The sequence below is a fragment of the Phyllostomus discolor genome, chromosome 9 (assembly GCF_004126475.2).
Source record: "Phyllostomus discolor isolate MPI-MPIP mPhyDis1 chromosome 9, mPhyDis1.pri.v3, whole genome shotgun sequence".
NCBI lineage: Eukaryota > Metazoa > Chordata > Mammalia > Chiroptera > Phyllostomidae > Phyllostomus > Phyllostomus discolor.
The window spans coordinates 75,762,122-75,788,722 of record NC_040911.2 but is presented as its reverse complement, the minus strand read 5'-3'; the positions used below and the strand labels follow the sequence as shown (position 1 = coordinate 75,788,722).

Genomic DNA, 26,601 nt, shown 5'->3' with positions numbered 1-26,601 from the left:
CGACCAGCCGAGGGCGGTGGGCGGAGACGAGCACTACCCCACCCCTCCCCTCTCCGCCCAGCCCAGCCCAGCCCCACCCGGCGCGGTTGCCCCTGGTAACTGGGCCCTGCTTGGCGGAAGCTCACAATCCCAGCTCTTTGAGGCTCCCGCTCCGCCCCCGAGCTCACCTCTCGAGCTTTGTGGACCCTGGGCCCATGGACACTCACCCTCTTCCCTGCAGCTCCGCGCGCCAGCTCTCCTGCTTTGCGCATAAGGACACCATTGACGTCTCGGCGCCTGAAGCGGGCTCCTGGAGCCCGAGGTTGCCGCTAGGGCAGGAACCAGGTGGCAGAGGACCAGAGCGGGGCCACCCTGCGCCTCCAGGGGCCTAGGCGCGTAGGTGCCAGTACATCCGTGGCTTCTGATCACCCGCAGCACTGAGAGGTGAGCTTAGCACCTTGGTCCCTGCCATCTAGTCTTTACCTTGAAATTACATCTTACCCACCCTCCCCTCCGGATTCTTCTGAGACTTAAAACGGAAAGGAACAGTAAAGAACCCCACACCTCGCAAACGTAAACCGTGGCTCGTCGTGAGTTGAGACCCAGGGAAGTTTGATTATTCATGGTGAGCCTGCATTGAAGGACTTTGCTAAGTCACTTTACAAGGATTAGCACATTTTCTCTTCACACAGCATCCACTAAGTGGATACTGTTTTATCCCCACTTCACAGTTGAAGAGACTGAGGCACAAACTACATGCGTAACTGTCTAGATTTGTGCAACCAGTTTGAATAAATTTTAATGCAGACCTGGATGGATCACAAAAACAGATTCCTCCACCTCAAATCCTACATACTTTCCACTCTTCCAAGCATGTCTTCTTTTTCTAAAAAACACCCTTGTCTCACAGACTCTTTTGAGAAGTTGGTGAGCTCCATGGATCTCTCCTCACAGGGAAAAAATGCACATGGACAGCCCCCCCACTTTCCCCCTACACACAATTTTTCCTATTTTAGAGTATTCGGACCCAAACGTAGACCTCAAGTCAAGAAATCCTGTTCTATTCCACTGTTCTGAGACTGACATACATGGTTAGATGGGGGTGTACCAAAGTGCCACAGGGCCATGCTGAGGTAAAGTATGCATGCTGGGGTGTGTGCATGTGTGATAGCTCTCCTGAGGATCAGAAATGCTATACAGTTTACAAGGAACCTAGCCCTAAAGGATAGGACTTCTGTTATTTCCTCCAGAGAGGTGAGGCTCTGGGTCAGTTTTGGCTGTTGGTTGTGAAGGACAGTGCACAGGGCACCATTCTCTGTCCAGCATTTTGGGGCTTTAGCTGGAAGGGATACAAGCCACAGACCTAGCCCACAGATTTCTGAATTCACCCTTGTAGCTTGACTGGATAATGTCACATGCTGCTACCATATTTGCCATGTATAATGTGCACTTTTGCCCAAATTTTTGAGGGAAAAATAAGGATGTGCATTATATATGGGCAGTGCCTGAAATACCTCATATCTGTTCTTGCGTTTTGTAATTATCTGTTACATAAAATTTCTTGTACCATAATATGTTAAAAAATAAATGCTAAAATTCCTTTATAATACAAAAACAAATATCTATACATAAAAAATTAAAAATTGAATTAAAAAATTAAAATGAAATTTTTTTCCCTAAAACTTTGGGCCAAAACATGGGTGCATATTTTACGTGGCAAAATACAGTAATTCTTTAGGGTGGATGCTGTCAAGTCACCAGTGAGGTCATTGATTTGGAAGTCTCTGTCCACACCAGTGAGGTGGCATTGATTCAGTACAATCGGTAAACTATTTAGGAGCATCAATTTTATTCCATGTAGGATGTACATCTGTATGCAGTATGACAATACTGCACCTACTAGAATTTCACTGATAATAATAATAAAACCAGCCATAACAGTAGCTAAAATAAATCTCACCAAGCCACGCAACAAGATCAAGTAGACAACTTCCGGTCTCGTTGGGAGCCTATTTACACACAGTTCTAATGAACTTCCTTATCTGGTTTCCTAGTCCACACACATTATAAACAGATTAGAGGGGAAGAGAGGGGCTACAGCAAACAGGACATTAAAGCCACAAGCCATGTTGATGGCTGATGTCCACAGCAGGAAAGGATGAAAGCACAGAGAATAAACAGCAGGCAGAAGAATGAGGAAAAAGGAAGGACAAGGCAACAGCATGCATTGATGGTGGTGGTCACTCTCCCTACTTGAAACTTACCTGTTTGCTCTCTCCCAGACTGGGGCTGCCTGCAACCCCTGAAAACCTCGTAATTCCACATAGACCAGGTTCAGAGCTCTCTTCAGAATTATGTATCCTATTGCCTTGTGTATCCTAACTCAGCATGCCCAAAGCTTAACCAGCTACACTCCCTGACCAGTCCTCAACCCCATCCTGAGCTACCATCTTAGGCACAGGTAGCCACTGCTCAAGCCAGGAACCTAGACATTTTCTTTGATTCCTTCCACCCTCAGTATTATAACTTTTGGTTGTCTGTTAAACAAACCTTCATTGATGCCTCTTGTGATATGTGATAAAACGAGTCAAGCATTAATAATAGGATCTCAAGGTGGATATATGGGTAGTCAGTTTTCTTCATGTTTAAAAATATGAGCCAGGTTCTGTCTGGTGGAGAAATAATGGTCATTATAATATACAACTTCTGTTGCATGAAGAACTACATACTAGCAGGGAAGGTATACAATATATAAACTGACTATACCTATATCTACACATCATAGAAGAAATGTTATATAGAAAAATGTTTCATTAATTATGAAAAAAAATAAATGAATAACATGCTGACATCAATTTTAATGGTGAGAAGTGCCAACCAGTGGAAATTCTGAGCAAAGAGGACCACTCCAGGTTGAGGGAACAAGACAGTTCAGGGGCAGGAGTGAATTTTGTTCCGTAAACAAACAAGGCCAGTATGGCTGGAGATCACTAATTCAAGGGGGACTGAAGTGAGGTCTGAAGATCAGGAGAAAGGAACTGGGGAGGTCATCATGAGTCTTTTTGTTTTTTTCTTATTACAAGGGAGAGCTACTGGAATGTTTTAAAAGATTGTCTGGAGAGAATGTTCTGACAGAGGTAATGTTCTATATCTTGACAGGAGATTGGGTGACATAGATGTATGCTTTTGTCAAAACTCATGCAGTGGTACACTTAAAAACTTACACATTTCATTATATATTCAAAACACCAAAAAGAAAACAAAGGAACTGTAAACAAATATTAATCTCCAGATAAGGATATATATGCTGGACTATGTCTGCAGTTTACTTTGAAATGGATCAAAAAATACAATGGATAGATATGTGATAAAGCAAATCAAGCATTAATGGTAGGATCTCAAGGGTCGATATATGGGTGTTCAGTTTTTCTTTACGTTTAAAATAGTTATACTAAAATTTTGAGGGTGGAGCTTGTCTGATCTATCTATCTACATTTTTAAAAGGTTGCTCTGGGGCTGAATAGAAAATTGAACCATAGAGGGCTGTTATGGAAGCAATGAGACAAATTAGAAATCTGTAGCATGATTTGGCCTAGGATAGTACCATAGAAGTTGATGTCAGGAGGTGGAGTTGACAGGATCTGCTGATAGAGGATCTGTGAGGGAAAGAGAAGGAAGAGTAACTCCTAGTCTTTAACCTGAGTAGGTGGATGGATGGTGATGCCATTACTGGAAATGGGGAGAACTGGAGGTCTGGGTGATAGCAAGAGTTCTGCTCTGGACGTGTTACATTTAGATGCCTATTAAACAGCCAAGTGAAAATGAAGAGTTGACTGATAGGTATTTAATTTTGAAGCTCTGGGGAGAGACAGAGATGGCTGTATAAATTTGAGAGTGAACAATTATAAGCTGCAAATTAAGATAAAGATCATCAGATGGAATGTGATCACAGGGGAGTGATTGAGAATAGGGAAGGATCCTGAGGGCTTACTCCTGGGCACTCCAACAATTAGGCTCCTAACATAAGAGGAGGAACCAGCAAAGGAAACTAAGAAGGAGTGGGTGGGGAGGTATGAAGAAAACAGGCATTGGAGATGTTATGGTTGTCTAGAGAGGCACAGTTACAGAAGGGACACGTAGTCAACAATGGAACTCATTGCTGTAGGGAATGTAGGTAAGGGAGCAGGTTTGTGGTGGGGAAAAGATGGTACAGTTTCAGATTTTGTAATAAGATGGGATCTTTTCATTGCAAATGAGAGGAACTCAAGCTAACTAGCTTCTACCAATATAAGGTTGGGGGAAGGGCATTTTTGTTCATGCAACCCTGAACATTTAGGTAGTAGGGACTTCTAGCACTACTGAGTCCTGAGCACAGCTGATGCCCTCAGTCTCAGTCTCTCCAGCTCACTCTCTCTGTGACAGCCAACATGGCTGCTGGCAGCCACCCCATACCCCACTGCTTAATAGCTGAGTAGAAAGAGTAGTCTTTCCATGCAGTTTGGCAGAAGGGTCCCATGGGGTGGTGATTGGCTGATGTCTTTTCTGAATGTATTCTTGAGACATTCACTGTACCTGGGGAGAGTGTTCACTCACACAGGCTAAACCTAGGTCATAGACCCATTCCTGTCCTAGGAGATGGAAGGGGTATCCCCATACAAAAAGTTGAGGTGGAAACTTGTCTGACCTTATCTGACCTGCATTTATAAAAGATTTTTCTGGGGATTGAAAAGAGATTGGACTATAGGAGGCTGTTGAGGAAGTGATGAGACAAATGTGGGGCTGTGGCAATGATTTGGCCTCGGTTTGTTTTGTGTTTTTGTTTTATTTCCCTCAGAAAAATAAATGGAGGAAATCAAGCAGGTAGTACCTAGCTTGGCCTACTCCTCAATTCAAAAGATTGATACCTCATTGTCACATAAAATGAAAAAAAAATTACTGATCTCTGTTTGCTCTGATCTCACAGAGCATAGTAGATGCCCATTTATAATGAGCACCTCAAAATATTACATGTTCTTTATCATGTGTTTTAACTACTAAAACTTGTATGGTCTCTATGTTATGGCAGCATGCTGGTTCAGAGCCATGTGGTGGGGAGCTCAAATCCTTAATTTGGCAATTTAGTTAGCCTCATTTGGTTCATAGGTGAATGGGAAGGCTCTGTCAAGGAGGGAAGATTAAGTGAGAATAACAAGAAAACTACATAGTATTCGTTCTAACTTTATGCTAGTTGCAGATTTTTATGTTTATGTGTAATTTCTACTTTCATGAAATTAGTTCCAATCAATTATCATAACATTTTATTAGAAATTGACTCTCTTCTTTGGGAAGGCTTAAAATATTATTTAATCAAAATAAAGTTGACATAATTAACTTTGAGTCACATGTTTTTGTTTTGTTGTGTGTGTGTGTTTTCTGCTGTAGTGTTTGTTTTGGTCCACAAAAGCATTTTCAAAAAGCTGCTGGTCAAGCATGGCTTTAACAGATCAAAGGCTTGAGAACCTGCAGGTCTACAAACTTCTTCAGTGTGTTCGGAACAAAGACAAGAAGCAGATAGAGAAGCTCGTCAAACTCGGCTACCCTGAACTAATCAATTTCACAGAACCTGTGGAGGGGCTCAGTGCTCTGCACCTAGCCTCAGTTTCCAATGACATTGACATGGTCAGCTTTCTCCTCAGCCTTGGTGCTCACCCTGATGTGCAAGATCGAATGGGCTGTACTCCGACCATGAGGGCTGCAGAACTGGGCCATGAATTGTCCATGGAAATACTAGCCAAGGCAAAGGCAGATATGACTAAAGTCGATAATGAAGGAAAAGGTAAAAATCTCAACATTCTACCCAGCAGATGCAATTCTTTTTGTAGCCAGAAATTCATAAAGCAGGCTTTTTTGCTTGTAGCCAGAAATTCATAAAGCAAGCTTTTTTGCTTTTCAACTTTAGAAGTGGATTACTCCTGTACCTAAGGATACTGACTGCCCATAATTTGAAAATGGTATAGGTAAAGCTTAGGGAAGTCAGATCTGAGAGTTTTTTTATTTAAAAAGAAAATTAATTGCTAATGGCAGGTGTGTGTAAGGGGAATAAATGGTAATAGGAAAAAATGCAATGAAGATTGAATTTTAAAAACAAAAAGAAAATTAGAATTAGATTAATCTGTGTTCAGTGGTTTTTGTAAAGGTAGAGAATTTTCAACATGACACATATTGATATTATTGTAATCATAGCCACCCATTATAAAATACAAAATCTTGTTTAGGGCAAAAAGGGAGAGCATTTATTTTTCTTTTTCACAGTTTAGAACCTGGAGTAGTACTGGACTTCAGACTCCAGAAGGATTTTGTCTCCTCTCAATAGCAGTCTGATGTAGAAAGGAGTTATTTACACATGGGAATTTGAAGGATTAAGGTAGTTTCTAGGATAAACTCCAACTTTCTGGAGTAATTTTAAATAATTTGTAAATACGACTTGAAATTTGAGACAGGGATGTAATTTCCAGGACTTTTCAGGTGAGATAGCCCCATGTCCCCACCCTGTTCACCCCCCTACCCCACATCCCAATCCCATCTCAAGACCACGGTCCTGGAACTTCTTGCCCAAACAATGCCAGGTCCCAGCAGGAACTGACATAGCCTCATGAAAATCCCTAAGAAGATTACCACCAGGCTTAATAAAAACCAGTAGATTTCATGAGTTGTCCCAAAGAGTTGCACTAAGTACAAAGCCACTATTATCAGCCCCACAGTAGAGAAATAAATCCACCTGTAAAATATTAATGTTTTCTGACAGGAACAAAACCTGCTTTTGTAACTCTCTCCAGTGACTTGCTTAAAACAAAGGAGTAGACAGAGACAAGGAAGAATTATTTAATTACTTAAGTATCATTTCTCAAAGTGTGTTTCATGCCCCACTGAATCCCTGGGATGTTGATAAGTGCTACATGCAAAATTGGTTCCACTGTCAAATTCATTAGGGAAACATTGAATAAAACACATTTAGGCACGTTAATTTCATATTTGTCAGACAGACCAATGATGGTGACACTTTCCATATTTGTTTGACCATGAAATAGTTTTTCCATATAGCATCTCCTATACATGAAATTTTGTCAAATATACTTTGGGGAACACTAATGAATAGTTTACCTCCTTGAGTTTGAAACAGATACCAATCACAAAGAAAACGGGTTGAGAAATTGTACATAAAATCTAAAATTGTAAAATTAAAACTAAACAAGGTACAATTAGAAACACAGTCAAGTGAATATTTGTAACAAATGTTGATGGCCATATGGTTAAAATTTAACTTCATTGAAATTAATATTAAATCTGTCAAGGTTCTGGAAGATGAGTATATCAGAAAACAATATGACGAATCACATAGTAAGAAATCAAAATATAAAATGAAACCTGAAACAAATACAAAATCTTATTTTAAACATAACCTTGTTAGTAGTGCCCTCTTCTGCCTCATTTCTACATAGCCTTTGCTGTGCTCATTGCACTGAGGGTCTTGTCTTCCCACATATGAACCTCACTTACCTTGCATGTCCCTCGCTTCCGCTGCCATTTGCCAAACTGTTTTGCTTATTTCACAGTACTCTGTCATAACATCCTATTTTCCAGAGACTGATATTTGACTCGCTGTGCATTGTTTCTAAAGGATAAGCAGACATTTAAATGATTAAAATACTTACTTGACCTTTAGAAGGATGCGGGACATATTCCATGCCCACCCTGTACTTCCTCTTGAACCGTTTTGCAGAATATGAAGAAGGTAAAGCTCTAAGCCACACTTGCTTGTGACTGCTTCCTAACTCTGTCATGGGTTGAGTTTCTTTCCTGTTTCTCAATCTTGGTGTTTCAGTTAGTTTCAGAAGGAAAACAAAGGCAGACATGTCTTTGCTCTATCACTTTTACTAGCTAATTATGGATTTTAAAATTATTTTTATCTGATGGAAATATATAGGCAATTAATAAGTATTCTTTGGGGGTTCTATTTTCCTACAGGTATTTTGTTTCACTGCATTTTACCTACTAAGAGGCATCATCGCTGTGCATTGATTGCCCTGGAACACGGTGCAGATGTCAACAATTCTTCCTATGAAGGAATCCCAGTATTCCTTAGAGCTTGCGAAGAAGCACATGATGTTAAAGAAATGTGCCTGACATTTCTGGACAGAGGAGCCAATCCAAATGCTATCAACTCAGTATGACTATTCCTGTGATTATAAATATTCATTTTTTTCAATTATAGAGTCTTATCAGGGTATTTTTTGCATTTAAATATGGTAAAATTATCCTGTTAGCGTATAGACAGTTCATTTCTATTCAAAATGCTTTAAGACAACATGCTTTCATTATATTTATATTACCATAATCCTACAGTCTATTTTCTTATTGTTTGGAAAATTGTTATTTATTATTCATAATGTCAAAACATCATTTTAGAAAATAGACAAGGTATCACTAATGCCTAGTAAAGTTTTTATCTTTTTGAAAAGAGAATATGTGGTTATGCTTTTTTCTTTATTCATTTTGCTCCCTTTCCTCCTTTGGGTAATTTTATTGATTTTTTAAATCTTTTAATCGTTATTTTGAGACAATAAAATCAGATTTTATTCTCATTAGAAAGCACCTGTAACCTAATGTTAGCATATACCCTACCCTTTTTTCTCCCTTTTTGCTCTATAATCTCAGCAAGAAATGTATTTTTCTCACCGAGACATCTGGTATGACCTTGACTCATTTAGAATTCTACATTTTGGATATTTACCCATAGTACTGGCTTCATTTTTTTTTATTTGTTACGTAAAACTGATAAAAATGTAGAGAACTAAACATGTTAGTGACTCTGGAGCCAAATGGATTTCAATCCTACTTATACCGAAGATGTCATTTAACATGACAGCTGTAAACACTATTTGATCTGTTTCATGTTCAGGCCACAGGCCGCACGGCTTTGATGGAAGCATCCAGAGAAGGCGTGGTGGAACTAGTTCGAGGGATATTGGAACGAGGAGGTGAAGTGAATACATTTGATAATGAGAGACATCATGCTGCACATTTCGCTGCCAAAGGAGGCTTTTTTGATGTAATAACATGCTTATTACTTTAAAATTTGTTGCTAACAAATTTTCTGTCCTTTTCAAAAATTTTAAATATCATATAGGTTACATTAAGGCAGATTTTTTTCTAAGTCACCATCTTGATTTCCTTTAAAAATTCTAAAATTATACTTCATACCAAATATTATTGTTTAAATTGTTTATTTCTTTATTTTTAGAGAGAGGGGAAGGGAAAGAGAAAGAAATGGAGCGAAACATAGATTGGTTGCCTCTTGCATGCTGCCAGTAGGGGACTTGGCCTGCAACCGATACATGTGCCCTGATTGGGAATCAAACTGGTGACCCTTTGGTTCACAGGCTGGCACTCAGTCCACTGAGCCACACCAGCCAGGGTTCAAATATTATTTTTAAAAACACACTCTAGTTCTTCAATTTTATCTGCTTGCTAATTTATACAATTAATAATACTAATTTTTTTCTGTTTTCTTAGCTATGACAATTTAAAGGTTTTGGCTACTGGGGCTACCATATTTTATGCCTCCATTACATACTATAATCTTCAAAATATGTTATGATCTAATTGTGGGGAGAACAATGCCGATATACCTTTCTCCCCTTGATTGTTGTAGCACCTAATGACTCACCTAAATTTTAAACTCCAAGTATTCTGATTGGACATATTAGCAAAGGTTTCTCATGGGTACAGACAGTTACACTGCAGAAAAAAAATAGGAACCAATGCTGGCCTTCTTAAAATTCTGAATTACATCTAAAATTTATTTGTCCCATTTTCTCTGAGTTTTAAGATAGTTACCATTATTTTTGTCATCAAGTCTCTTCCCTACAGTAACAATATGCATCACAATAGAAGTTATATTTGGTAAAGAATTTGCTCCTTTGAAGATGTGTGCCTTAGTTTGATGCTTTCTAAAATTGCCTAGATTTACCAAAATGATAGTGTCCCAGCTGAATAAAGCGTTTTGTATACTCTAGATATCAATGTTGTTTGATAGAAATTTTGGCAATGATAAAAAATGTTCTATATCTGTGCTGTACAATAGAGTACAATACAATAGCTACATATGGCTTTTTAATACTTTAAGTATGGCTAGTGAAATTAAGGAACTGTACTTTTAAGATTTACTTCCTATTCATTTCAATTTAATTTTCAATAGCCACATGTGACTAACATGTAATGTATTGGATAGCACAGATCCAAGTGCAATCCTCATTCAGTAAACATACATTCCTGCTCCTCTACATTATCCACCATCTGTCTTGCAGATATTGAAGCTTCTTTTTGCCTACAACGGAGACATGGGGTTGATTGCAATGAATGGGAACACACCACTTCATTATGCTGCCATGGGTGGTTTTGCAGATTGCTGTAGATATTTAGCTCAGCGAGGTAAAAATCATCCAGCATTTTTATGCTTAAAGTATTTATGATTTACTCATGTTCTGGATCAGCAATTTTCAACTTTTTTATCTCATGACACATATAAACTAATTACTAAAATATATATTTTTGCCCCTGTGACAAAAAATAGGTATAATTTTGATTCATTTTCACTGGACAGTTATTGTGTTGGCTATTGTCATTTTTTAATTTGACAATCTAAGGAGAAGAGAGGTCAGTGACCCTGACTACATCGTCAGGTATTACATGTTTTAAGAATTCTTTTGGCACAGTGGTAGAAAATCGCTGTTGTAGGTAAGTGGAGACTTTGGGTCTCTCACTTGTCAGTTCTTTATGTTTTTCAATAGCCAACCTCACTCAGATATGTCGAAAAAATTTGATTTTTTTTTACTCTGCTTTCTGTTAAGTTGTGAAACTGGTATTAAAAGTGATAAATATCCATTTTCTAAAATACTTTTAGGTTGTTAAAAATCTAATCATGAGTCAAGAAATTATTCTAAAATGTTTATAGTTATTAAACTCCTTTTTAAAAAAATATGAACATCCATCTAACAAGGACAAACACTGAAAACCATGTCTTTTCATTCTTGTTTTATTAAAAATATTCTATTGTGTCAGCTGCAAAGATAACTTTTCTAGATAATTTGAAATTATGGGAGATAATTTGAATATAGGGAGAAATATGAAATAAAAAAAATTTTCAAAGAAAATTTGAAATGCAGGTAATATTTATTATTTTAGCTATTCCTGTAGCATTTTTAGAGTAACTTTGTTAATTTAGGGCTATATGTTATATAATCCTTAAAATGATAATATTCATTAATGAAGTTTAAAGAAATGGATTGATTTGGTGCTAATTACATGCTAATTGAATGTGCATTAAAATTTTAGAAATGGGACTGCATTCTGCTGAACTTTATGGTAGTGGTTTCCTTTTTCCAGCTGAGAAATAGACAAAACTTGAAATTCTATGACTCTATATTAGAGCAGAGAAAGTGCCTTTGTTTTGCTCTCCTCTACAAAGCACAACACTTCAGCAGTCATTGGGACCTGGAGATCCTAAACTGTAACAACTAATATTACAAATAAGACTGGTGTGTCTGCATAACTAATAGTGCAATAACTGATTATTCTTTCCCCACCCTCCAAAATAATGAACAGTTTTAACAATATATTAAGGAAAATATATCAAATGCTTAAATCGTCTCATAGTCCAATTTTCAAATCTGTCACAATCAGCAGTTTATTCTGACATTTCATTTTTAACATGATGTATTTCTAAAAACTAAAGATCTGCCCAGATCAAGATAAACTTCAACTTCAATATGTCAGTTGCTTCCTTACTGAGACTAACATAGCCAAACATGTACTGTATTGTTCACATACTCCTGGAATAAAGTCATAGAAAGCAAATTGAGAAGCAAAGGGCCAGAGCTTTAGCCATGCTGAAGGCCTCACCGAATTGTATAGAAAGATTTATCTTCCCAATAGAATCATAAGACCAAACTGTGGTTTTCAGACAGATGTCTGAAAATATTTTGAGTTCTGTAGCATGTTTAGAAGTACCACAAAATCACCAGATGCTATGTGGGTGATGCAATTCCATTGCAGTAGTTACCAGTTACATTTCTACCTTTAAAATCTTAGATCATAGTCAATCACAGCAGCAAAAAACATTAGCAATAAAATGTGTTTTTTTATTTAAATGTTATTTAAATAAAATGCTCATTTATGAGTAAACTCTGTGGGGTTAGTCTCTTCTATACTTCAGTGTAAAGGCAGAATTCTTTTCCCACATTAACCTATCTTCCTCAATATGCTCTTCTTTTGCCCTGTTCCTGCTGCTAGAGCAATCTACAAGTCCCTGTAAGCAGTGTGGGTGGCCATGTCCAGGGACAGAGGAGGGGAATATGGAGTAGTTCTCCTGAAGCACCCACTCCATGGAGAATTCTCCTTCCAATGGGCCTTTGGCTGCTGGTGGTCTTCTAGCACCAGCCCCTAAAGAGTTGCTTGAGAGAGGAACATAACTCACAAAGGGGATGAATGGATCTTTATTTACTAATCATAAAGGAGGCGAGAAAGTCTCCCAAGTCAAAAAAAAAGGAAACATGTCTTCAGTTCTTCCAGCTGAGATGTTAGTCTTTTATCCACGTAAAGTTTCTAACTCCAAGCAGGAAACTTGGAGCAGAAAAAGGCATAAAGCAGCTTTAATAATCTTTGGATTCATAGTGCTGGGGTAAATATAGGAATGGTGTGGGAGATGGTAGATAAGCCCCCAGACACCCTGAATAAGCAAAAAAGCTCACTAAAAACAGCATACTTGGAATTAGTATGAAATCATTATGCTATGAAATTTACACTATCAAGACCCCTTCCCAATAAGTTACTGTTCTTAAAACCGTCTGATATAGAAATTTTAGGGTATTTATTGTCCCAATACACTTTTTCTATCAATAATAAACTTATCAGCCTGAGTATACATTTTTAATTTTTAACAATACTAAAGGAAGTATTAATCTTGAAAAGCATTGGTGATTAATTTTCTTTTTGGCAAGGGATAAAACCATAAAGTGTTGGAGAGGTACGTTTTATTTTTACATGCAGCTGCCTATATGTTTTGATTGCTACAGATACTGATTGGGTAGCAATTATTATTATTACTTTTGATTACATGATGTTGGCAAAGCAATAGAAGAGTCTTCTAGAGTCAAAACACTAGAAGGAACTTCATTGTCTGACATTTATATACATAATAGACTTTTAATGTCTCAAGACACTTATTAATAGACAACATAGCCTTCCTGGTAACACTAAATAGGCACCCCCCACAACCCTGATTCACAGAGTTAATTTATTTAGAGAATACTTACCTGTAGTCTTGGTCTAATGAATTTAAGTAAGGAACCAAAAAGGAAAATGAATTTAATATATAACTCGATCAAATATAATACTGGCATCCTTTCAGATTGATGAACAAATTACAATTTTCTCTGTTAGGTTGTCCACATGACCTTACCACAAAACAGTAGATCTACATATATAAATGAAATTAATTCCCTGAGAATACAGATAACATGTGATTTAAGATTGCACACAGATTTATAAGTCATAGTCATTCAAAAAGAAACAGGGCATTGTTCAGCATTCTGAGTTCTAAGGGGCCGCGTAAGCTGTCTGAATACAGCTTCTTTCCAAATTCCAGTGTCACCCTTACTCTTTTCCTGTTTGACATGAAGACTCCTTATAAGGCAAGTACCCTAATAGGGTATTTGTTTTAAATATCTATAGGGATTAGTGTCCTGATCCTTTAGGGGCAAATAATATGAATTGGAAATATCTCTCAGAAATTCACCAAAGCAAAGCACAAAAATAAATAAATAACAGTTTAATTTTGTAATTATAATAGTTAAATGTGCTCATCTCTAAATATGAGTAATTGAGGGACAAATTTTTGACTAACCATTTGAAATAGGAAAACAGTTGGATGAATGTCATTTGTAGAGCCATGTAGGTGCCTTGGCACTGTTTATAATAATGATGCTTCGTGTTTTAGGATGTGACCTGAAATGGAAGAATTTACAGCATAAAACACCCAGGAATGTGGCTAAAGAAGGTGGCTTCAAAGCAGCAAGCAAAGAAATAAGGCGGGCAGAACGAATTGCTAATAAACTAGCCCGGCCAGGAGCCAAAGATCCTAACCCACTTTGGGCCCTTCGACTTCATGATTGGTCAGCAGAACACGAGACTTCCCTTCGGGGAGCTTTTTCATATGTGGACAGGGGGGATGGGACAGTCAGCAAGGAAGACTTTGTGATGGTGCTGGAAGAGAGGCAAGAGTTAGTCAACCCAGAACAGCTGCTTTCCATAGCTCATCTTCATGAACAATTGCGGGGAGGGGGGATCAACATTAATGATTTCTTTAAGGGAACCAAATACTTACAGAAGTCTTATGTCTTGGGATCCTATGGGCCTAAAAAAAAGAAAAGAGGAATAGCCAAAAGGACAAAAAAAGGCAAGTTCGCTTTACCCCTCCCAATCTGCATCATTCCTGATGATGCATTTCCACGCCGGAGTGATGGTGGGCCACCATATTACATGATTGAAACCTACAAGAACATAACTGATTGCAGTCGGTTTGATCGGGATCATCCACCAGAACATCCCATTCAGGATGACTCTGCTTGGTACATTGATGATACAGAGAAAGCATATTCAAATATTAATTTTCTCACCAAGGCAGGAGACCTAGCTTCGCTGAAAAAGGCATTTGAATCAGGAATACCTGTGGATATGAAGGATAATTATTACAGAACACCACTAATGACTGCTTGTGCAAGTGGAAACATAGAGGTGGTCAAGTTTCTTCTTGAGAGAGGGTATGTTTTTGGTTGGCTGGGGCTTAAGTTTTCATGAGTCTTCATATTTCAAGGAAATGAAAGGAAAGCTAAGATATATTCAACTGCAGATATATTCAATTGCACAAGAAAGTGCTTTACTACTGAAGCCTAGACTATAGGTGGATCTTATATGGGAAACCAGGCTAATGGGAACATAGGAATGTGTGTATACAAAGATGGCTTGCCAGTAGCACCTATGCACAAAGTGAAGGCCAAGGGGTTTTCACTCTGGGCGTAGAAGAAGCCTTCTGATTGGGTATCACTGGCTTCCCAAGAGAAGTTATTTCGGTCTCAGTGCCTTACCTAGTTGGTGTGGAGTTGCTTTTCATTTTATTTTAAATTTTTTAAAAAGTTATTGTGGTAAGAACATTACATGAAATTTAGCCTCTTAATAAATATTAAGTGTCCAATGTAGTGTTATTAACTATAATGAGAATATTATATAGTAGGTCTCTAGAATTTATTCATTTTTCATGGAGACATTTTTTAATCTGCCTCTTTTTATGTGTGTAGGGAAATCCCAACAAAGTCCAACAAATGGGACGTTGGCTATAATGATTAAGGACATGTTGGATTCCCTTCTCCAGAGATACCATTTTTTTCCTTGGTTAATATATAAATATCTTTAAAATATCAAAGCTTAATATTTTCATTTGACTTTTTAATCTAAAGCAATTACTTGGATTTAAGCCCTTCTTTTACCACAACTAAATAACCTGGGATAAGTTTCTTAATCTTTTTGTGCCTCAGTTTCTCATTTTAATAATGGGCCCCTAATGGGACCCAGGTCATAGAATTTATTGAAGATAAAATTAGTTAAAATATGTAAAGCACTTACTAGCACAGTAATTGCATACTTGACAAAAGTATTGTTACTATAAATATTTAATGTCAAAAAAAGATTCAAATTTGTATATTATCAGAAGAGAGTATAAAGCAACTATGAGGATTCAAAGTTTTGGGCAGTGAATCTTTAAAAGGGACTAAAATTTAAAATAATACATTTACATAATAATACATAAAATTTGAAATAATGCTTAGAATTTTAATGAAGGTGCATTTAAAAAATTTATAACATGCAGAAATAGACACAAAATGGAGTAGTATAACATATTTCCTGTTAGCTTTTATCTTCATTGGATTTAGTTTTACAATTTTTCTTGATTCTAACCTTTGCAAAATTGTAACCACTAGGACCTTAAGTGCCTTTTAAAACTAAACCAAATGTATATGTGTACACAAAGTGAAGACTGCCAGCTAATGCAGAACACTTGTCAAGAAAAATCATGACACAGAGTGTAATTTTACTTAGAACTTTACTTCCTTGGTTTATATTTGAACAACTTGATAAAACTCTATGAAGACTTACTTAGCATTTTTAGCCTCCAATTCTTGGAATAACCCATATTTTTAGCTTGTGCATCTCTCTTACCTTGTAGGGCTAACATTAATGCTACAGATAATTTTCTGTGGACTCCACTCCATTTTGCATGCCATGCAGGCCAACAAGATATTGTTGAGCTTCTTGTTAAATCTGGAGCCATCATAGATGCAGTTTCACTCAACAACTCAACTCCTTTAAGTAGAGCCATTGAGAGCTGTAGACTGGATACTGTCAAATACCTACTTGATATTGGTGCTAAATTCCAGTTGGAAAATAGAAAAGGTACGCGTTCATCTTATTGATGGTTAGGGTTAGGAAAGAAGAATTTATGTTTGATTTCAAACCCCATCTGATTCTGTTCTTGTAGGGCCATATTTTCCCCTGAATTACTGCTGCAGATGTAAGCCTGAGTTAAATATTATGGAAGTTTGTCTTATTAATTCAGTTCTTTGCAAATCACTGGCGTTAAAGGGCCAATTCTTTATATTTACAATCTTTCACGAACTGATACTTTTTCAAAGTACAATAAAAATGGTTTACTAGGAAAAATGAAGTCATAAAAAGCCCACAAAATATAAGCTCACACTTTTTAAATTAGATTCAAATGACAGAAACCTCTTCTATCAAATGCTGTAAAAAATTCTAAATAGTTACTCTTAATTCCTGAGCTTATTTCATTGTGGACCAGTACCATGTTGTTTGTGGACTTCACCCATGTGTAGATCATACCTTGAGTTAGTCATCACACTATTTTAATTGTCAGCTTCTAATAGCTGGCATAGTTTAAAACTTCTGCATTTGGATTTCTTCTAAAGCTGGACAAAGTCATTTCTGAACTGAGGCTCTCTTTAGGAAGTAGATGGAAAGTGTACCTTATAAAAATCACAAATGAAGAATAAAAATTCATTTGATAAATATGTGAGCTCTTTGCTTGGAGTTACCATTTTCTTATAGTGGAACTCATTGCTTCCTTTCAGTGGAAGAGCATTGTACCTCTGGCTGCTCCAGGCTGTCTCTGTAGACATGGGTAGTATTGTGGGAGTCCTGCCTGAGGACATTACAGGTGTCATAAATTCTATCCACCTGCGCAGAGCACTTCTGACCCTCGGGGTCCCCAGGCCTTTTAGAAGATACCTCCTTACATCATGGAAAAGGGAAGACAACATAAAATTGTCACATGAAAGGAAATGTGCACAGTGTGGAATGAGAACCAGCAATTAAATATTCAAAATGTAATCTGCCACTATTCCCTATTGATTTTTTAAGAAAGATGCTCAAAAAATTAGTAAGAAAGATTGATTTGCCAGTAACTGACATTTTAATTATAAGATTTTAGAGCTGGGCCCACCTTTGAGAATGTCTGATCTAGCTCTGTGACCTTACACATACCATTTGTTTTAGAAACATCCTTACTAAGACATGCTTATGGATGATGTGCTAAGGTTTTTCTATATGGTATATTATTAATATGCTTATTATAGTTCGTAATTTTATTTTAAACAGGGCATACTGCCATGGATGTCGCAAAGGCGTATGCTGACTATAGAATAATTGATTTGATTAAAGAAAAGCTAGATAACTTGCCCAAACCAGCAGAAAACCAAAAACCAAAAGGCAAGCCACCTCTTAAAGTGAAAACTGAAGGACCTGAAATTAAGAAAGAAGGGGAGGTAAGAAAAGCAATTGATTATCCATTAGTAACTGAAATGTCTTAAAAACTTGTTGGGGAATGGGGCAGCATTGCATACTGTTACACAATATGGGCAGAATAACAGGCAGTCTATATTTTCAGCGCCATTATGCAATACTTAAAAAAAATCTAGCAAGAGAATTCCTATTACTGAAGAATCTGAAAAGTATTTGTTGCAAAGAGAATTGTACAAAAACCAAGTTGGTTCAACAATTAGAATGTTGAAAAAAACTGATATTGGATATATGTATTGGGTATATACATATTTATATAATATATATATATTTATATGTATATTTGGTCCTGTGTTATACATATTTGATGAGATGGCCCAACAGGGAAGAGGATAATCCTTGTGAGGAATGAAGTAAAGCATGATTTTCCTTCATTTTGGCCTTATATACTTTCATTACTCATCTTCTACCACCCCTGCTTAAGGAATTTTAATGACTAAACCCTGAACCCTGAGATATAGGGATACTTGTAACTTTGGATATCATGCAGTAAGACTCTAGAAGGTTGAGGTTGTTGCTTATGGGGATTTCTGAGACATCAAAAGCTTTGTCATTAGCAGGGAAACTCTAGATGCATTTCCAAACTAGAAGCTTCTTTTAGGGGAGCAAAAGGATCCCTGGGAGATTCTCGCAGACACCTGACAATGGATGAAATTTAAGAAGGAAAAGCTTTGATGTTATCAAACAGAAAAAAAAGGAATGTAAGTTGTAGGAAATGGATAGAGTGAAGAGATTATAGGCAGACAGTAGAGAGTAACAAACATGGATGACAAGATTAAGAATTGGCAGAAGTGGAACTTCCAGCCAAGATGGAAGTGTAGGTAGATATGCTTCACCTCCTTGCACAACCATAAGAAGGATCACAACTAATCTCAAAACAAAAAACAAGCAGAACTACCAAAAAATGGAACTGCAAAACTCAACAACCAAGGATTTAAAGAAGAAACATTCATCCAGATAGGTAGGAAGAGTGGAGCTGGGAAGCTGGGGCAGAGAGGACCCAGTGTGACAGAGGTGAGGCAGTTGTGGCAGTGGCCAGCAGAATGGGTGGTCCCGAATTCTCATGTGGTGGATAAAAACTGGGAGGGACACCTGGGGAGCAAGTGATCTCAGCCCCAGGCCAGATGGCACAGCCCACGGGTCTAGTACCAGGAAAAATAAAGCCTTGTAATTTCTGGCAGTAAAAATCAGTGGGGTTTGGGGTGACAGAAAAAACTGCCAGTCTCTTTGGAGAGTCCATTTCAGTAGCTACCCACATGGCCCTAGGACATATGCAAACCCACCCACACTGGGATTCAGCACCAGGGCAGCAGCTAGAAGGGTGCCAGTTGCATACGGGAAGGGGAGGAAATGACTGGAAATGGGGCGAGAGCTGAACAAGTGGCATTGTCCCTTCTCTGACCCCTGCTCCACATACAGCACCACAGAATGATGAAATCGGTAGCCCTGTCCTGGCAAATACCTAAGTCTCCACCCCTTACAACATAACAGATGCACCAAGACAGGTAGTAGAAGCAGTTCTACCTAATATACAGAAACAAACACAGGCTGCCAAATTTAGAAAACAAAGAAATATGGCCCAAATAAAGAAACAGATCAAAACTCCAGAAAAAGAACTAAACCAAATGGAGATAGCCAACCTATTAGGTGCAGAGTTCAAAACACTGGTGATAAGGATGCTCAGAGAAATCATGGGGTATGGCAAAAGCATAAATGAAGAAATGAAGGCAACATTAAGTGAAATAAAGAAAAATCCACAGGGAACCAACAGTGAGGGAAAGGAAGCTGGGGTTCAAATCAATGAATTGGAACATAAGGAAGAAATAAACAGTCAACCAGTACAGAATGAAGAAACAAGAATTAAAAAAAAAAAAAAACAAAGACAGAATAAGAAGATTCTGGGACATCTCCAAATATGCCAACATCTGAATTATAGGAATGCCAGAAGAAGAGGAAGAGCAAGAAATTGAAAACTGATTTGAAAAATTAATGAAAGAAAGCTTCCCTAATTTGGCAAAGGAAATAGACATACAAGTCCAGGAAGCACAGAGAGTCCCAAATAAGTGTGACCCAAAGAGGATCACACCAAGGCACGTCCAAAGTTTAAAGATAAAGAAAGAGTCTTAAAAGCAGCAAGAGAAAAGCAGAGAATAATGTACAAAGGAGTTCCCATAAGACTATCAGCTGATTTCTCAAAAGGAACTTGTAGGCAACAAGAGACTAGCAAGAAGTATTTGAAATGATGAAAAGCAAGGACCTACATCCAAGATTACTCTATCCAGCAAAGTTATCATCTAGAATGGAAGGGCAGATAAAGTGCTTCCCAGATAAGGTCAAATCATCACCAAGCCCTTATTATATGAAATGTTAAAGGGACTTATTTAAGAAAAAGAAGAAGATCAAAATTATGAACAGTAAAATGAGAAACTCAAACCTATCAACAACTGAATCTTAAAAACAAACAAACAAACAAAGCAAACACTTAGAACAGGAACAGAATTATAGAAATGGAGATAACATGGAGAGTTATCAGGAGAGAGGAGGAAAGGGGAGATTGGGGGAAAAGGTACAGGGTATAAGAAGCATAAATTGTAGGTACAAATTAGACAGGGGGATGTTAAGAATAGTACAGGAAATGGAGAAGCCAAAGAACTTATGTGTTACCCATGGACATGAACTAAGGGGGGAACTAGGTAGAAGGAAGCACAACGGAAAAAAATTGGGACAACCATAATAGCATATTCAATAAAATATACTTAAAAAAAAAAAGAATTGCCAGAGGTGAGGGAAGTCAGTCAGCTAAAGCTCCTACTATGTGCACCACTACCATTTTAATAATTAATGAATTGTTTTAATGAATTGCCACAGGTCAAGGATGGATATTGTGAAGACTTATGAGGTCTGCCCCTGAAACTACTAATTAAATAGAGTTAAACAAGGCAAACTAATTCTCTCTCCTTACCCAAAGTTAAAATAATATTCCACTTCATTTCAAGTTATGTAGTAGCATTTTTTGTTTCTATTTTTCTGGCTTCTGAGTGAGATATAGAGTAACATGTAATATTAGAGTATCATAGGTTTATGAAATTCATAGGGATCTTTTTTGCCTTGCTTCCAGGAACCACTTTCGCCAGTTTATACTGTACCAGCCATACTGGAGGAAAAGAAAATGCGTAAGGATAATGTGGTGTATCTCAATTCATTGATTACCAGTGGTCACACCAAGAAAGTAGATATCACATTTATTCCACGGAGGGTAAGTACTTTGGAACAATTTTCATAACATGGTATAAACTCATAATGTCATTTTTCAAATACTTTCCATGCAGAATACCCAAACAAATGTCCAAATGATATTTTTCATAGTTACTATTTGAAGGTGTCCTTTTGCCACGTCCTGCTATTTCTGACTCATTAAGTCCAATTTGTTTGGCTCCAACTATCTAGTTTCTTCTATTACTATTTTTATTTTTACATTTTCATTTTTCCTCGAAAGTTTAAAGTCTTCTTTGGTCATTATCATTCCCTATAGCCATTTAGTCACCAGGTGCTATAGATACTTTTTTTTAGTACCTTAGGTCCAACCCTTCTTCCTTGTACTTGCTACCACCAACTCCTTAATTTGTAGGGGTTTCCCACGAATTAAGAGAGGATTTATTCAGTAGCTACCTAAAGCATCTACAGTAAGAGGTAGAAGCATCTTTGGAGAATAAGAGTAATCCTGGCAATGCCCATCAAACCATGCTGAAAGAGAGACCACCGGCTTTCTCTGCCTTCTACTATGAAAATAATTTTGATTTACTCATAAGATATAATGGTAGTAAATCCAAATGATCCTCTAATTCCATTACTTTCTGGTTTTGACATCCTAAAACTGAACAGTACCTGGGTCAAAGGTCATCAGACAGGTAACTGAAGAACAAACACTTCAGTTGTCCAGATAGTCACCATCAGAAACAGTGATGCCCATGTAACTACTGATGTTATGTAAAAGTAAAAAACAAGTTAAAATAGAATTAGAAGTAAATTTGATAGTTTCAAATTAACCATATTGAAAATTATCTGACTGTGGCGTGTTTATTGGCTGTCATACTCATACATGCTCTGGATGTGGTTGTTTATTTAAGACCTGGAGTCCTGAAGCCACAACGGAAGAGCTGATCAGAAAGAGGGAACTGCGGAGGGAGAGGTTCACTTATGAGGTGGACTTTGAAGACTTCATGATGCCCTTTCAGAAGAACATCACAGAGAAAGCTCAAGCATTGGAAGCTGCTTTCAAGAACTAAATCACAGAAGTTGTGCCTTGTGTTAAACATTTTGAGGCCCAGAGATCAAACTTTGGAGGAAATAAATATTTCCGTCAAAGCCAAAGCAATCCACAGCTTAAGTATTTGTAACCAAATATTTGTTTTTTCTTTAACAACTATAAATAGTATGAGCTGTCTAGAAAAGGTGTGTTTTGTTTTACAACAAATTGCATGTCATTCTGGGTAAATTCCCCAATCTTCTTTAAGATTATAGTGGAATAAATGGCATTTTGGTTATAAACATAACTTTATTGTCAGAAAATTTACCAAATATACACCATTGTGTTTGCTAAAGATATAATTCTGGAAATTGATGAAGACTATTTTAATATTAAGAAAGAGAAGGAATTTTTAGTCTGTTAAGTCTGTTTAGTCTGTTAGGAAGAAATTTGTTTCTCACACATGATTGTAAGTGATGTATATTGGGTTAAGTAAATGTTGACACCTCTGGCAGACACTGTCTGCACTCCAGCCATCTCTCCTCTGCTTTGGGATTGAGGCAGTCTCAGACCTGGTTTCCAGATGCAGAATTGCAGCCTATGACATTTAAACTTGTACAGTAGGGGCCAAAGTACAGGATCATGAACATCTCCTGGAAACAGCTCTCAAGCAGTGACTGAACAGATGCAGTGTATTAAGTCCCAGTTCCGTCACCATTCTGGTGAGATTATTCTAAAGGACATGTTCTCACTAACTTCTAGAGCTCCCCATGGGGATTAAGATCAAGATGCCCACAGTGGTGATTTTGTGTGATAACATGCCCTTTATTGGACATCTTTTCTTTGCTGTTTCCTCACTTTTCTCCAGACCTTCTGGTCTTTGTTGAGATCACCTCCCAAATACTTATACCTAAATTCTTGTCTCAAGGTTCCTTCTTTAAGGACTCAAATTAAGACATCTATGGTGTTATGATTCTAAGTCCCCTAGCAAATATTTTTAAAATATATTCCCTTAGCTTCTGTTTGCAACTAAATAAACATTTCCCCAACTTAGAGGATTTGTTCCCAGGATCTTAAGCATTTAAGAAACAGTTCAAGTAGTATTCATGTAATACTTTAGACAAAATTTCCACATGCCATAAAATATATATGATAGGGAATGACTAGGTATTATATATGACTTTTCCTTAAGGCAAGTATCTGTGGGGCAAGGGAGAAGGGAAGATTTAAGAGACCCACCATAAAACCTTACAAGTATCCTTTGGACTTTGGGTCTGCAACTTGACTTATACTTGGGAAAGATGTATGTTAGGATTCTACTGAAGAAATAGAATCAGTAGGGTAGGACAGGTAGGTAGGTAGGTAAGTAGGTAGATAGAAAGATAGATATGCAAGGAGTTAACTTACACAATTGTGGAGCTGGTAGGGCAGGCCACCAGGAAGGATAGGCCAAAAACTGTTGGATAAGAGATGTCCCTGCAGTTCATAAGTAAAATTTCTTCTTCCTCAGGGAAACCTCAGTTCTGCTCTCAGGGCCAACTGATGGGATCAGACACACTCAGATTATTGAGGATAATCTCATTTACATAAAGTCAACTAAATGTAGATGTTAGTTGAATGTATACTACAATTCACAGCAACACTTATAGTTAGTGTCTGGGTGACTAGGTTCTATAATGTAGCCCAATAGAGACATAAAACTGACCACCACTGGAGGTGTAGTAGTAAGTAAAAAGCTAGTGGAGGCATTACCTATACCAGGAGAGGCAATGAGGGCTGGGCAGGAGCTCCAATAGTATCCACAAAAGCCCCATTGACAGCAAGAGTCCATTTTAGAATCTGCCTTAGCAGAGGGCACAACTCCAGGTTACAACTCTTAGGCATATACATGAAATCCCTTTCCTTTAAACCCTTTACTTTCCATGTTAACAAGCTAGTGAGTCTGAGAGGAGACTGGATGACTGAGTGAAGTAGCTATTCAGGCCCATCTTTTCCTAAGGCAGGCTTGAGCTGGGATTGCTTTGCACATTTTATAATATGGAGCCTGGACATTTGTTATTAGAACTTAATTTTGTTTTGTGAAATTTTTTTGATGTTTCTTCATTTTTAAATTTTGACTTAATGTCAGATTTACAGAAAAATTACAAGAACTGTACAAAGAAATTCTGCATATCCTTTACCCATACTACATAAATGTTAACCACCCACTTTATTTCTTCCTTTCTCTACATATATATGTATATGTGTAATTTTTTCTGAACTATCTTCAGTTGAAAACCTGTAAATTTTTAGTGTGTTTATCCATAAAACAAGAACATTCTCTTATGTAACCATATTATAATTGTCAGTTAGGAAATTAATACTTGAATTAACTATATATTTAGTCTATAGTTCTTATTTTGCTATTTGTCCCAATAATATTCTGTAGAGCAAAGAAAATCTTGGGTCATGGGCTACATTCAGTTGTCACACCTCTTTGGTCTCTTGTTGCTTGTTTTTCATGACATTGGTATATTAGAAGAACACAGGCCAGTTATTCTGTAGAATGTCCCTCAGTTTTTGTTGATTTTAGAGAGGGGGGTAAGGGAGAGAAAGAGAGATCAATTCATTTTTCCACTTGTTTTTGCATTCATTGGTTACTTCTTATGTGTGCACTGACGGGGGACTTTAACCTACAAGCTTGGCATATCTGGATGATGCTCCAACTAATTGAGCTACTTGCCAGGGCCCAAAAATGTCCCTCAGTTTTTATTTGTCTTGTATTTACTTAAATATACTTTTAGGTGATGCATTTTAGGCAGAAATACCACAGGCCCTTCAAGTACAAATTATACAAGGCACCTGATATTGAATGTGATGTAAACTTGGTAAACTTTAATCCCTTGGTTAAAGTGGTGTCTATCTGATTTCTCCACTGTAAGGTTATTTTTCTCTTTGTACTTACGTATTTTATGGATAGAGCCTTTGAAACTATGTAAACTTCCTGTTAGTCCCATAACTTTCATCCCTTAATTTTAGCATTTATGAATAAACTTGCCTGAAATAATTATTAGTGATAGTTGCCAGATTTTCTAATTGGACCATTCTTTCCACATTTCTCAGCTGACTTTCTATCATTGGGCAGAACTTTCTCCTTTTTCCTATTAATTTATGTATTTAAATCAGTATAGACTCATGCATTCTTTTGTTTGTTTAATGAGTTATAATCCCTTGCTCTCCTTATTTTGATGCCCTCATAGTTTATATTTTGATATAAAATATCCCAGACTTGGCCAAGGAGGAAACCCCTGCAAGCTGGTTCCTGAGAACATGACATTTTGTTGACTAAAATAGTTAGAGGATTCCTGAATATGAGGGCAAATGCATACCCATGGTTTTATTCAGGAACACACAAAATGAGTGTGCAACAGCAGATTTTCAGAGGCTATAACTTTCTGCTGTCACTATAATAAGTATACTTTCTAAATGCCAGTTTTATATATAGTGGTGTTCTGTGGTTACCTTTAGCCATTCGCAAACATAAACTGAGAGAAAGTGTTAATGTCAAGCCTTATTAATTCTCTTTTCTCTAAGTTTAACTAAACCCGAAGAGAGCAAAGCCTAAGGTCATTGGTGGCCTATTATGCGATCAGTGTTATTTAAAAAGTGACCCTGGCTGGTGTAGCTCAGTGGATTGAGCGTGGGCTGTGAACCAAGGGGTCATCAGTTCCATATCCAGTCAGGGCACATACCTAGGTTGCAGGCCAGGTCCCCAGTGGGGGCCATGTGAGAGGCAGCCATACATTGATGTTTCTCTCCCTCTCTTTCTCCCTCCCTTCCTTCTCTCTAAAAAATAAATAAAATCTTTTTAAAATATATTTTATTGATTATGCTATTACAGTTGTCCCATTTCCCCCTTCACTCCCCTCCACCCTGTGCCCCCTCTCCCACCCACCTTCCCCCCCTTTAGTCCATGTCCATATGTCATACTTATGTTCTTTAGCTTCTACATTTCCCATACTATTCTTACCCTCCCCCTTTCTATTTTCTACCTACAATCTATGCTACTTATTCTCTGTACCTTTTCCCTCTCTCTCCTCCTCCCACTCCCCTGTTGCTAACCCTACATGTGATCTCCATTTCTGTGGTTCTGTTCCTGTTCTAGTTGTTTACTTAGTTTCTTTTGGTTTTGCTTTAGGTGTGGTTGTTAATAATTGTGAGTTTGCTGTCCTTCTACTATACATGTCTTTTCTTTATCTTCTTTTCTTAGATAAGTCCCTTTAGCATTTCATAAAATAAGGGCTTGGTGATGATGAACTCCTTTAACTTGACCTTATCTGAGAAGCACTTTATCTGCCCTTCCATTCTAAATGAAAGCTTTGCTGGATAGAGTAATCTGGGATATAGGTCCTTGTCTTTCATGACTTGGA

General features: G+C 37.4%; 1 protein-coding gene across 1 annotated transcript; it reads left to right on the top strand.

Annotated features, from left to right (window-relative positions):
• Positions 1-167: 167 nt before the first annotated feature.
• Positions 168-23,642, top strand: ANKEF1 (ankyrin repeat and EF-hand domain containing 1). Its single transcript, XM_028524302.2, has 10 exons — positions 168-423; positions 5,401-5,794; positions 7,984-8,183; positions 8,918-9,067; positions 10,326-10,449; positions 14,015-14,837; positions 16,298-16,524; positions 17,746-17,912; positions 21,065-21,202; positions 22,074-23,642. The coding sequence occupies exons 2-10, from the start codon at positions 5,449-5,451 to the stop codon at positions 22,230-22,232; spliced, it is 2,334 nt and encodes a 777-aa protein (XP_028380103.1). The 5' UTR covers positions 168-423; positions 5,401-5,448; the 3' UTR covers positions 22,233-23,642.
• Positions 23,643-26,601: the final 2,959 nt, after the last annotated feature.